The following is a 13661-nucleotide window of genomic DNA, read 5'->3' as shown; positions in this document are numbered from 1 at the left end:
ATCTGTCTGGGGATTGGTCCTGCTTTGAGCAGGGGGTTGGACTAGATGACCTCCTGAGGTCCCTTCCAACCCTGATATTCTGTGATTCTGGGTTCCCCTCAGCCACCTGGGAGCCGCATACACGCAGAGGATCAATTTGTAGCGTCAATACCGGTGCCTCGGTAGCTGCTCTTGGAGGACAAACCAGGGACAGAGCTGCAAAGGGTTCCAGATGGTGAGCGTGAAGCTGGCATCCCATGCGGGGCTGGAGCTATCGGCTCCTTGCCCAGACAGGCCCTGCTCTCCTCACTCAACGCTTAGACGTGAATCCTTCAGCTCAGGTTACTCCAAGCATGGCCGTAATAGAGTGCAGTACATTTAAGAGCTAATATACAGTAGCTTTATAACAGAGCTGCTCCATCATCGGGACAGGGCGGGTGGCTTTCAGTGAATCGAAACGCTGGTGGCCCCAGACCAGCCGAGCGGGTGGATTTATTACCTAAGGTACTGCGAGCAGCAGACCATCATATTATTGTGATCAACGGCCCAATATCCAGAGTGAGCATTCACCGGGGGATTCATTTCCGAGCTCATCTTTATTCAGACGCAGCCCGGCACAGCTGAGATTGTCTTTCCAGACATGCTGAGCTTGTGTCTATCTGATGTCAACGCCGGGCCAAGGAGAGCTCGAGAAATTAAATACCCCTTCTCATGCCCTCCCCCACTGCCCACAGTACAGATGCCTGCTCAGGGTATTGGGTCTGATTGTTGCAAGAGCTCATGGCTGGATCCCCCGGGGCTCAGCGCCTGCGATCAGGGCCGGGTTCCCCAGGACTCAGCGCCCGCGATCGGAACCAGATCCCCTGGGGCTCAGCGCCTGCAATCGGGGCCGGATACCCCAAGGCTCAGCGCCTGCAATCGGGGCCGGATACCCCAAGGCTCAGCGCCCGTGATCGGGACTGGATCCCCTGGGGCTCAGCGCCTGCAATCGGGGCCGGATTCCCCAGGGATCAGCGCCCGCGATCAGAGCCAGATCCCCCGGGGCTCAGCGCCCGCAATCGGGACCGGATACCCCAAGGCTCAGCGCCCGCGATCGGAGCCAGATCCCCCGGGGCTCAGCGCCCGCGATCGGGGCCTGATCCCCCGGGGCTCAGCGCCCGCGATCGGGGCCGGATACCCCAAGGCTCAGCACCTGCGATCAGGGCCGGATTTCCCAGGGCTCAGCGCCCGCGATCAGGGCCGGATACCCCGGGTCTCAGCGCCCGCGATCAGGGCCGGATACCCCAGGGTCCAGCGCCCGCGATCGGGGCCGAATCCCCCGGGTCTCAGCGCCCGCGATCAGGGCCGGATACCCCAGGGTCCAGCGCCCGCGATCGGGGCCGAATCCCCCAAGGCTCAGCGCCCGCGATAGGGGCCGGATTCCCCAGGGCTCAGCGCCCGCGATCGGAGCCGGATCCCCCGGGTCTCAGCGCCCGCGATCGGGGCCGGATCCCCCGGGTCTCAGCGCCCGCGATCGGGGCCGGATTCCCCAGGGCTCAGCGCCCGCGATCGGGGCCTGATCCCCCGGGGCTCAGCGCCCGCGATCGGGGCCGGATACCCCAAGGCTCAGCGCCCGCGATAGGGGCCGGATTCCCCAGGGCTCAGCGCCCGCGATCCAGGCCAGATTCCAAGAATTCAGATCCCATTTAGACACCTAAACAAGGGCCAAATTTGCACAAACATCCCATTGTGACAAGCATCCAGCACCACAAGTCCTTGAAAAACCCAGGCCGCATCCTGGGTGCCGAGCCCTTCTGCAAACCTCCCCAAGCAGACCTGATTTGCGCTGTTTCAGTGGAGAGCGTTTTGCACCTGTCAGTCATCGAGCTCACATGTTTTTCTGAAACCGCAAACCAAACTCGGTGCATCGGCCTGAGCTGATCTGCAGAGGCAGATGGGTCAGCGGCCAATCTCTCGGGTGCAGAAAGGCAGGCTGGATGGTTTGCAGGTGTGGAATTACACTCACAGAGACACAGGCTGCCTGGAGACCTGGAACAGTATCAGAGTTGCTGGTGAGAAATCCTCCTTCCACCCTGCGGGCAGGCAATGTTGCGTTCTGGACTTACAGCCCTAAGAAGAAACACGAGCAATCCATTAGCAATTTCCTCCCTTAGCTCCTTAATTGGCTTGGATTGGTCTGTAATAAGCGGCCCCCTCAGGATATATTTGTTTTATAGCACATTTAACTAATGTTATTTGCATAAATGGAAATTAAAGAATGGGGGAGACACAACAATGGGATTCAAATTGATTCGGTGGAGAAACATCTCAAGGTATTAACGTTAATGACGGTCACGGGGGTGCCAGTGAATAGCACCTTAAAGGCAGATCCCATGTAAATACATTAGCAACAATGCACGGCTAATAGGGATTGCTTCCGTTAAATGAATTGTTCCAGGACGCGCCGCTGGCACATGGAAGAGGCATGTCTAATGCAATTGACTTATCCACTCGGCGCTGCATAGCGGAGGTGTGGAGGGCTAGCTGGGTTTATCGAGCTGGTTCTAAGCTTTCTTTCAGGGCTGGGTACAGAGCAAGGGTGGGGTTGTGTTTATGGATTTAGGAGCTGATGGGTCAATTCTTAGCTCTCCCCGTATGACCCGGGACACGTCGTGTAAACTCTCCATCGCTTTGACACCGTTGGAGAAGTTTCGAAAAGATGCAGAACGGCACAAGGCAAAACTGACTCTAGACACAGCTCGTCCTGTCGCATCCGGTGTCAGAAAAGGGGAAGGAGGAACACTGGGAATTTCAGGCCAGTTTCGGGTTTTGACAGAGCCAAAAGAAAACGACCGTTTTGAGTCAAAGCCAAATGAAATAAATGTTTTGTTGCAAACGGAAACACTTTAAACAGACATTTTTGAATGAAAATCTTTGATTGAAGAGGGGGGGTTGTTTTGACCAGGTTTGGGTGCTATCCAGCCTCTACAGGGGGAGTATGGTGGGAGGTATCACAGAGCCTGATTGTCTAGAGCCAGAGATCTCAAAGCACCTTACAAAGGAAAGTCAGTAGCATTATCTTTATTTTACTGGTGGGTAAACTGAGGCATGGCAAAGTGCAGGCATTTGCCTGCGGTCTCACAGCAGGCCAGTGACAGAGCCTGGGGCTCCAACTGCTTGCTTGCGGTGTGCACGTTTGCTACCATCGCACACGCCCATCGGGTATCAGCTGGTGCAAAGGCCTTCAATGGCGGGAGGGGGCGGTCGGCACCTCCAGAGGCCGCTCACTACCTAGCAGGATCACACCCCTGATTCCCAATCCTCCGGAGGGTCGAAAGCCATGCAGGGCTCCGTCCCCTTTCCGGACGCCTTCCGCTTTAGTACAATACCCTTGCTGACAACTGGGGGCGCTGTTGCAGTGCACAGAGGCTTTTTGTTCCTGCAAATGTGCCTGCCCGCACGTGGCCAGTTCCAGCCTTGCACGGAGGCTGCTACCTGGGTACCAGTTCCGGTGACCAGATGTCCTATTACCCCCATCCCGATTTCTCACATTTGCTGCCTGGTCACCCTCGTGCAGGGGTTCTCAAGCTGGGGGTCAGGACCCCTCAGGGGGTCACGAGGTTATTACATGGGGGATCGTGAACTGTCAACTTCCACCCCAAACCCTGCTTCGCTTCCAGCATTTATAATAATGTTAAATATAAACAAGTGTTTTTAATTGATAAGGAGGGTCCCACTCAGGGGCTTGCTGTGTGAAAGGGGTCACCAGTACAAACGGTTGAGAGCCGCTGCCCTCGTGCCACTCTGGATGCCATCCCCTCACTTAGCCCAGCTGCCGCTCAGTCCCTGGCAGGCCGGGGTGTGGCACCGGATAATGTGTGGCTCCGGCAGTGATCGGTTCTTTCTCTGATGGCCCATAACGAGAGCGGTTTGCCTTTGCCATACGGCCGATGTGTCCTTCCCAGCTCCTGGCCTTGGCGAGACAAGGACAACTCCTGCCATTTAACATCCCTGTACCGCCCCTTGTTTTTCCTCCAGTTAGCATATGGGGGTGAACGTGTCGGGGGCGGGGAAAGCAGGGCACCCGCCTGGCAGGGGTTCGAGATCAGAGCTGCCTTCATCCGTAATGCAGAGCCACGTCCCCCGGGAACCACAGCTCCCAGCAGTCAGCGCTCCAGCAGGAGCTAAGTGCCCCGCTGCATTGCATGCTGGGAGCTGTAGTCTCCCCAGGCCACACGCCGTTGGGGTCTGCCCCCCCGGCTCCCTCCAAGCTGCGGCGGGAACAGGGAGGCGTTAGGGCGCCCCCTGCTGCAAGGCTCAATCCAACCAGCAGCACTGCTCAGTGCCGGTGCTTCCCTCCCTGTCCTCCCCAGGTGTCCAGCAGCTGCGACTACGTGTTTGTGAGCGGGAAGGAGACGCGCGGCTCCATGAACGCCCGGGTGACCTTCAGCTACGAGCACCTGAGCGCCCTGCTGGAGATGACGGTGTGGGTGCCCAAGCTGCCGCTGCACATCGAGCTGTTGGACCCCAGGCTGAGCCAAGTGAAGGGCTGGAGGGTGCCCATCCTGCCGGACAGGAGGTGCGCCCCGGCATGGGGGGCGGAGGGGAGCTCACGCCCCGCGGGCCGGGGAGTGGGGGGCAGGGGACTCTGCCCTTGCCCAGCTGTGCCAGTCACAAATGCAGGTCCCGTTGGCTTGGTGCTCCGCCCGTCTGGAAATCAGGCCCTGCTGCTCTGCGCTGACTGCAGCTGGAAGCTCCTCTGGGCAGGGACCCGGCCCAGCTCCCCTTGACGGCCTCCTCCCGGCAGTAATGAAGCAGGCTTAGGCCCTGTGCTTTGAAAGGCCAATGGCGACTCCCTGCTCGGCCACTGGAGGGCGCCGCCGAGCGAGACAAAGCCCCCCTCTTCCGAAGGGGGCAGCATGCTGCCCGCGTGGCACCCCACCACCCGCGGCCTGAATCACCAGGGACCCTCATGCTGCCCCCCCAGCTCCGAGGGGCTGGAAGAGCTGCCTTTGCTGGGTGTTTCTAGGGCACAACGACTCTGTGGAGACAGCTCACAACTCTGCCAGGCTCCGAGGGGAGAGAGGGCCTGGGGCGGAGGCCGTGCAATACACATACATGCATGCCCAACGCCTTTGCTTTGGAGAGGGACAGAGCCAGAGGGGGACAGGGATGGAGGGAGGGGGGAGATCCAGGGAGGGGTCCTGGACACTACCGTAATTCCCCCAATAAAGAATGTACAGCGCCCAGCACACCGGGGTCCTGGTTCAGGACTCAGGTGCCTAGGAACTACCGTAATTCACCTAATATACAGAGCACATGCCCTAGACACCCTTTCGGCTCCTATTCCTGCAGCTGGCTGAGGCCTTTTGTTCAGGATGCACCAATAGTGCTGGCCCCGGCCCTTTACATTAACCCCCTCCCCGCCAACACCAAATGCCACGCGCCGTGAGATCTGCCGGCCTGTGCCACCTGCATCCAGAACCCTTTGGTCAGCCAGCTGCCCATGTGGTCTTCTGCCGCCCGGGGGTGCTTTGCTATCTGCAGCGATGCTATTGCACATCTTGATTCAGATACAGGCCTCACTGCTGAATTGCAGCCACTTCTGGGGTGGAGCCTGGAGGCTGCTGAGCTGCACGGTAACAGGGCTGGAAACGAAGGAGCCTGGCGTATATATCGAGCCACCTGCGAGAGACTCATAGATCTGTAGGGCAGGCGGGGAAATCAAGGAATCTTTTCGTCCAAACCCTCTGCGCTGAAGCAGGAGCCAGTAAACCTAGACCACCCCTGCCAGGTGTTTGCCCGACCTGTTGGTAAAACCTTCAACGACGGGATCCGGCTTAGGCCACCTGTTCCGGGGCTTGACTAGTCTTAGAGATAGAAAGTGTTTCCTAATATCTAACCCGAATGTCCCTTGCTGCAAATTAAGCTGATTTCTTGTCCTGACCTCAGTGAGCCTGGAGGCCAGTTGAGCCCCACGCTCTTTTCAACCGCTCTTTACATATCTCATGGCTATTATTCTCTTCTCGAGAATCTGAACACAGGTCAGGTTTTCTATGCCTTTGATCTTTTGTGTGGCTCTCCTCCTGAACTTCTCCAGTTGGATCACGTCTTTCTGGCCGTGCCGCGCCTGGAATTGGATGCAGTGCTCCAGCCGAGGCCCCCCCCTCAGTGCTGACAATTACCTCCCGGGTCCTGTTAATACAGCCCTTTTCGCACCTGCCTCCCACTGTTGTATCCTGCTCAGTTTGTGATCCCCGGTAGCCCCCAGCTCCTTTCCAGCAGCATTGCCATCTAGCCAGTAGCCCATCCCTGCGACGAGTCACTGGCCTCTGTGACCTTGGTACCCGCTCGCTGCAGAGCAGGGGACAGCCCCAGCCAGGGCAGGGCGGCTGATCTGTCGTGTGCCCCCAGGTCAGTGCGGGAGAGCGAGGATGACGAGGACGAGGATGAGCGGAAGCAGAGCCGGGGCTGCACCCTGCAGTACCAGCACTCCACCCTGCAGGTCTTCACCCAGTTCCACACCACCTCCTCGGAGGGCACCGACCAGGTCATCACCATGCTGGGCCCCGACTGGCTGGTGGAGGTCACCGACCTGGTCAGCGACTTCATGAAGGTGGATGACCCCCGGGTGGCCCAGCTGGTGGACAGCAGCACGCTGGCCGGGCGGGAGCCGGGCACCACGCTCTTCAAGGTATGGGCCCCTCGCCCCCTTTCCTCGGGGCAGGGGGAATCACGGGGCTGGAGCTGGAAGGCGGCGATGGAACGAGCCCTGCGTGCAGAGGGGTGAGTGAGTAAGCTGGGGGCCCGTGCCTGGGCTCATGGGGCAGCCCAGCTGGCACTACTTGCTAGAGGTGATCAGGGATTCCCTGGGGGCCTCTGTCCCACGGGGTTGAGCTAACAGCTGATGAAGCAGGGGAGGAAATCCTTCCCTTCCCCCCAGTGGGGGTCAGGCTGTTTCCTGCCCCTCCTCCCTCCAGCCATTATATAATGGACGGGGGGGGGGGGGGAGTGGCCCGTACCAGGCTCCAGCAGCTGAAGGCTGGGCCAGCCCCCGGCAGCATGATGGAGCAAGTCAGTGGAGAGGGACAGGCGCCCGCCCAGTGGCAATGTCTGGGGAAGCCCCAGAGTGGCCCAGCCGGCCCCACGGGCTACCCGAGCTGGGGCTAGTTGCAAGTAGGCTGCAGCCCGGCTCTGTACCCTCTGGACCCCGCTGGAGATCCCCGATCAGGGTCAGTTCCACTCCGTCACCCTAGAGATAAGGGGGGAGGCACCTTTCACCCTCTGCCCGTAAATGAGCCTCCCACGGGCATGGGGCTGATTGATGCCAGCCGCTGTCAGCGGGGAAACGCTCCAAAGCTCCTTGCCCTGGAGTGCATCTCCCTCTTGCAGCCGCCCCCCCAGGGACGGGGAGGGTGCTGCCGGCGCTGCCCCCTCCCCTCCTTGGCCAGAAGGAGAGGTCAGCCTGGCACCAGGCATCTGAGGGACTGTATGCAGAAGGGACAGGCCTCAGGCTGGGGTAGTCTGGATCTGGGGTCCTTGGTAGCTTTCCGGTCCAGAGGCTGGCCTGGGTGTGTCCGATGCACGGAGGGCGTGTGCAGCGTGTTGGCACCCTGGGCTCGGAGTCGCGCAAAGAGGCAGTAAACGTGCAAATTCTCTGCCATGCTGAAGCGGGCGTCCTCCCCGCCATGGGCGCCCGTCCCGCTGAGGTCCCCGCGCCCCAGAAGCATCGTCTGCCTCTGATCCTCGCTCTGGCTGTGAATGTCATTCTGGCTTTGACGTTCAGCAGCCGCCTCTCTCCTTCCTCCCTCCGGGGCTGGGGGAAGGGGAGGGGTGACGGGGTGGGCACAGTTTAAAGTTATCTCCCGAGCACATGCTTCCCCTGCGGGCTGGCTCCAGCCATTAACTGCAACGCCAGGCGGCTCGGCCTGTAATTATTTCTAGGCCTGGGCCCGGTTATGCTTTTCTAAGCGAAATTCCTGGTTTCTTCGATACCGGCTTCAAAGGGCCGAGCGTCTCAAGGTCAGCACGGCGGCTGTCGGCGGATCAGAGCTCTCCAAGAAACCCCGCTTGGGGTGCAGCAGTAGCTCGGGCGCGGTGCAGGCAAAGGTCGTCTCTGAGGCCCTGCCGGATGCTTTGTCAGCTCCCCGGCTCTCTGGGGGCCAGCGATATTCCTTGGGAGAAGGGAGGGAGCCCGCAGCACTGGGGGTGGTCCCTCATTGGCGTTGGCAGGGCACTGCTAAGAGGGAGCTCGCAGCACTGGGGGTGGTCCCTCATTGGTGTTGGCAGGGCACTGCTGTGAGGGAGCTCGCAGCACTGGCGGTGGTCCCTCGACATTGGCAGGGCAGTGCCAAGAGGCGGTGGGTCACTGGCTGGGCCATCACGGCCGCTCCCCGACCACTCTCTCTTGCAGGTGGTGTCCCCGCTCATGGAGGCAGTGCTGGGGGAGACGGTGGTGACGGTGGCGGACGAGAAGGTCAGCATCACCGATCTGAAGGCCCAGGTGGTGTCCAGCCTGTCGCTCTCCCTCCATCCCAGCCCCGGCAACAGCCACACCATCGTGGCTAAGACGGCCGCCCAGCAGACCCTGAACTTCTCCAAGCAGGTAACACAGGGCTCACGCCGCATGGCTCACGTGACTACGCCTCCCAGCATGCACTTTGGCTCTCCATGGAGCATTGCATGCTGGGGCCTGTAGTCTCCCAGTGCCACACCCGCACGTGGGCACCTGTACTCACTGCTCTGCCATTGGGATGCGGTCCTGCCCCTGGCCTCTTCAAATATCACGCTCAGAGGAGGGACGGGGCATGCAGTGCTCAAGGTCAGGCTGTTGGGTGCAATGATTTCGCTGGGGCCCAGCGGAAATTCACGTGATGTGGCAGGACCGCTCACTTCTGTCTGGGAGAGGCCCTGGCTCCATCTGGGGGCGGGATCCCCGATCTGCTGGCCTCGAGAGAGGCTCACTCCTGTAGGAGCCCGTAGAACGGCGGGAGTTCCCATTGCTCTCATTCCGTGTAACCCCTGGCGCCCAGCCCCTCCTGGAGAGCTCACGCGTCCAGCTGGCCTGCAGGGATGACCTGGCTGCCAGGGGCACTGGCACCTGCTCTGCTGGCGGAAGCCAGGGGCCTCTCTGGCTCCTCTCTCACTCATCCCTGGCTGGATCCAAGCGGGGCCAGGGCAGCCAATGGTGGGAGCAGAAGGTGAAGGGCTTCAGTACTGGCCCCCAAAACCCCCCACCCTAGATACCCTCAGCACCCCTCACCTGCCTACCCAGATACCCCCAGTTCCCATCCACTGACCGACCCCAGCTCCACCAGAAACCGACCCCCTGACCCCAGGAGCCACCTGCCCCACCCACCGCTGCCAAGGGTGTGTTGATTAGATGCACGTTAATTGCAAACACGCACATTAGCGCATTAACTAATTTGCATACTTGACTTTGCATCTGTGCCAAACTTGCCAGCTATGCCTAGGAGCCGCCAGGTGAGGCCTGGCCCTGGGAATCGTTTGCAGCAGTGCCTTGGCACGGGCGCGCTATCCCGGGGCTCTTCGCTGGCCGTATTGCCCGGAGCAGCGCCCCTCGGGGATCTCCGGGGGCTCTGTGCGGTACAAGACAGGCCGACTGAGCTCTCGTTCTTTACAGTGAAGTCAGTGCCAGGGATGGTGACGGGCGGGTATCATGGGACTTCCGCTGAAATAAGAGTTTTGCTAGGGGTGAAATGGGCCCAAGCAATGGAACCCGTTGGCACCGGGGGCAGGGGGAGGTCATAAATGCTTCCTCTCTGTGGGGGCTTTTTATAAGTCTGCTGAACAGCTCAGTCCTTTCAAACCCATACTCCCCCCTGGGGAGAGAGACAGAGAATGGGGAATGGACGGACGGATGGTTGAAAAGATTGTCAGATGGATGGGTGGAGAGCATGGTGGATGGAGGCAGGGATGGATGATCAGCATGGGGGTGGAGTGCGTGGGGGAGGGCGGGAGAGAATGGATAGAGAGTATGGGGGATGGATGAATGGATGGGGATTGGTTGGAGGGTTGGAAAGCATGGGGGATGAATGGATGGACAGAATGGGGGATGGATGGATGGTTCAATGGTTGGGGAGCATGGGGGATGGAGGGATGGATGGTTGGGGAGCGTTGGGGATGGAGGGATGGATGGATGGTTGGGGAGCATGGGGGATGGAGGGACTGATGGATGGTTGGAGAGCTTGGGAGATGGAGGGAGGGATGGATAGATGGAGAGCATGGTGGGTGGATGGATGCATGGATGGATGATCAGCATGGGGGATGGAGTGCGTGGGGGAGGGAGGAAGAGAATGGATAGAGAGCATGGGGGATGGATGAATGGATGGGGAATGGTTGGAGGGTTGGAAAGCATGGGGGATGAATGGATGGACAGAATGGGGGATGGATGGATGGTTCGATGGTTGGGGAGCATGGGGGATGGAGGGACAGATGGATGGTTGGAGAGCTTGGGGGATGGAGGGATGGATGGATGGTTGGGGAGCGTTGGGGATGGAGGGACGGATGGATGGTTGGGGAGCATGGGGGATGGAGGGACGGATGGATGCTTGCAGAGCATGGGGGATGGACGGATGGAGGAACAGATGGATGGATAGATAGGTAGATGCCCATTCCCCGTGTTTGTTTTGCAGGAAGCCCTCCTGAGCATGTGGGTCTCGTACAGTGATGGCACCACGGTCCCCCTCTCCCTCTACGACCCCAAAGACTATAACCTGGTGGTGAGCAGCCTGGACGAGAAAGTGGTGTCGGTGACCCAGGACAGGGCCTTCCCGTTGGTGGTGGCGGAAGGCGAGGGGGCTGGCGACCTGCTGCGTGCCGAGCTGGTCATCTGCGAGAGCTGCCAGAAGACCAAGCGGAAGAGTGTGCTCTTCACGGCACTGGCCAGCGTGCGGGTGCGCTTCGGCTCCGAGGAGGACCCCACCTATGACTATGGGGACGCCGGCCACCTGCCGAGCAAGCCGGGGACCTCAGGGAAGGAGGAGAGCGCGGCCAGCACCACCCTGCGGGCAGATGTGGAGAGGAAGCCGGAGCCCAGCCAGGACAGCAGAGCTCCCAGCATTCCCCATACCACTGAGGACTTCCCCACCATCCCCACGGGCTTCGTGCAGGTGCCGCGGGGGCTGACGGACCTGGAGATCGGCATGTACGCCCTGCTGGGCGTTTTCTGTTTGGCCATCCTGGTCTTCCTCATCAACTGCATCGTCTTCGTGCTGAAGTATAGGCACAAGCGCATCCCGCCCGAGGGCCAGACCAACATGGACCACTCCCACCACTGGGTCTTCTTGGGCAACGGGCAGCCCCTGAGGGTCCAGAATGACCTCTCCCCTCCTCCCGAGAGCCCCGGCAACCCGCTGGAGAGCGTCCAGACCTGCTGCCATGGGGACCACCACAGCAGCGGCAGCTCGCAGACCAGCGTGCAGAGCCAGGTGCACGGGCGGGGAGATGGCTCCTCGGGGGGCTCCACCAGGGACCAGAGCGAGGACCCGCTCAACTCGCCCACCTCCAAGAGGAAGCGGGTGAAGTTCACCACCTTCGCCACGCTGCCCTCCGAGGAGCTGGCCTACAACTCCATCCCCATCGCTGACGAGGAGGACCTGGAGTGGGTGTGCCAGGACATGGGGCTACAGGATCCCGAGGCGCTCCACGACTACATCTGCAGGATCAAGGAGATCGCTTAGCCACGCCACGCCAGCCGCTGCCCACCGGCCGGGGCTTGAGCGGATACCCCAGACCCTGACCGCGGGAGCCGATTTTCGATACTCCCCCCCTTTCCCTTTCGCTCTCTCTTCCGCGCACGGGGCTCCCCCTTCCGCCACGTTTTTTTTTTCTTTGAAAGGGAACGAGTGTCGAGCGAGCCAAACAGAGCGGGGTGAACCCCGGCGTCCCAAGGGAGCAAGGGGCCACCTCTGCCTTCCGCCCACTCACCGCCAAAGTGCCGAGGTGCCTGCACGCTGCTTGCACAAACGCCCCCCCTCCTGCCGGGCGCTAGGTGGCACCGTAGAGGGGAGCCGGCGCAGCGGGGGGCGCGGAGCCCCGCGTTACGGGGAAGACACTGGTGGGGGTGGAGGAGCCAGAGATAGAGCAAGAAGTGCGGGGAGGGGGCAGGTTCAGGCCTGGAGCGATAACGGTCTGCGTGGAGGGCTCAGCTTGGATGTGCCCGCTCTCCACGTGCCCTGACGCTGCCTTGGCCCACCCTGCGAACCACTGACCGAGCGGCGCGGCCTCCTGCCCCGCGGCCTCCGAGCGAGCGTCGGCCATGAAAGACGAACAGGATTTCTCTGCTTTACTTTGTTGCACAATAATGTTGAATAAATATACATTCAGGGATCCCCCCCGCCGGGCCCGGTCCTGCCGTGGGACGCGCTGCTCCGAATGCCGGGGGAAGGGAGGGGAGGAGCGGGCAGGGGGCATGGCCCCGAGCTAAGGACCAATGGTGCCTCGGGTGTGCACCGGAAACCTAGAGCGAAGCCGTCTGGCTTTGGCCCAGCCAACCCCGCTGTCACCATCCCCAGGGAATACATGGCCACTCCCTTTGCTATTCAGAACCAGAGGAGGACAGTGCCCATGGCTGTCCCTGGCTGTGCCAGGCCCTGGGCTTCTCGCTCCCATCCGGGGCCTGTTCCCGCCACGTGTAGCTGCGCTTCTGGAAAGCCAGGGCTGGCATGAAGCAGGGGAGGGAGGGATTGGGGCCAAGAACCCCGTTGGCCTCCGAACCCAACCACAAAGCTCTTGACCTGCTTGGGAATCTAAAGCCGAGGTTCTCGGCCCCGGGCCAAGCTCTTCTCCCAGCTCCTCCTCGCCCGGGCCCGCCCCTGCTTGCTTTTCGTTGTCTCGGCGTGTGTGCCTTACCCAAATGGAAGCACATGTGGAAATGGCCCCAACTGGCACGTCAGGGGTCCCCTCAGCTGGCGCGCCCCAGGCGTGGGTTCTCTGCCTCCCACCCATGGCGGGGCGTGGGGCGAGCTCAGCTCCCAGCTCCCAGTCTGCAGGCTTCGAGAGGCTGCACCGCCTGGGCGTCAAGCTGCCGTGGGTCCCATTCGCGAGCCTGCGGGTGAATCGGCAAGCTTGAGCAAGTCACCCTCCCTGCACTGCCCACGCCGTGCCTCAGTTTCCCCTCAGTACAACATATTACTGTGGTTCTTCTTTGGCTCCCGGGTTCAACACAGGCTGTTGTGGGAGGGAATTGCTCGCTTCTCCGGCTTCTGCTGCCCAGGGCAGGCCCAAAGGCTGAGCGATGGATTGAGACCTCGCATGCCACATAGCAACTCAGATGTGGCCCACACCCTCACATCCCCGGGAAGGGGCAGCTGCTCCTGGGGAGAGGAGATGGTGCCAACCCCACAGGGGTGGGGAGTGGCTCTGAGTGAGCGGTTCAACCATGATGCGGTGCTCAATGCGCCACGCCTGGTCCCCGTAAAAGCCGAGTGGGGCTTCCCAGAGCCAGGCCCAGCCAACCTGCAGTCATAGGGTCTCTCCCCGCCACTGCCTCGCCACCTTGGCATCTGACCCCCTCTGCCAGGGAGCCCAGAGTCTGGGCCTCTCCCATTGCCACGTTCCCACAACTCTCACTACGGTGCAGCTCCCCAACCGCCTCGCCCCGCAGGCCGCACCATGCCAACAGTGGTGCCTGCGTGCTGCCCCATGCCACATGTCCCCCCCAGCCCGACCATACCAGGCTG

The 13661-nt window shown here is 61.0% G+C and overlaps 1 protein-coding gene across 1 annotated transcript in view; it reads left to right on the top strand.

Moving 5' to 3' along the window:
* Positions 1–12308, top strand: part of TMEM132E (transmembrane protein 132E) — a 227061-nt gene extending 214753 nt beyond the window's left edge. Inside the window, exons 6-9 of the mRNA XM_005309829.5 lie at positions 4332–4537; positions 6373–6652; positions 8372–8563; positions 10614–12308. Of these exons, the coding sequence (XP_005309886.2) occupies positions 4332–4537; positions 6373–6652; positions 8372–8563; positions 10614–11660 (1725 nt within the window). The 3' untranslated portion in view covers positions 11661–12308. The remainder of the gene's footprint in view (positions 1–4331; positions 4538–6372; positions 6653–8371; positions 8564–10613) is intronic.
* Positions 12309–13661: the final 1353 nt, after the last annotated feature.

This window comes from Chrysemys picta, chromosome 19 (genome assembly GCF_011386835.1).
Source record: "Chrysemys picta bellii isolate R12L10 chromosome 19, ASM1138683v2, whole genome shotgun sequence".
In the NCBI taxonomy this organism is placed as follows: Eukaryota; Metazoa; Chordata; order Testudines; family Emydidae; genus Chrysemys; species Chrysemys picta.
Note: the sequence above shows the minus strand (reverse complement) of the source record. Positions and strands in the feature narration are given on the sequence as shown.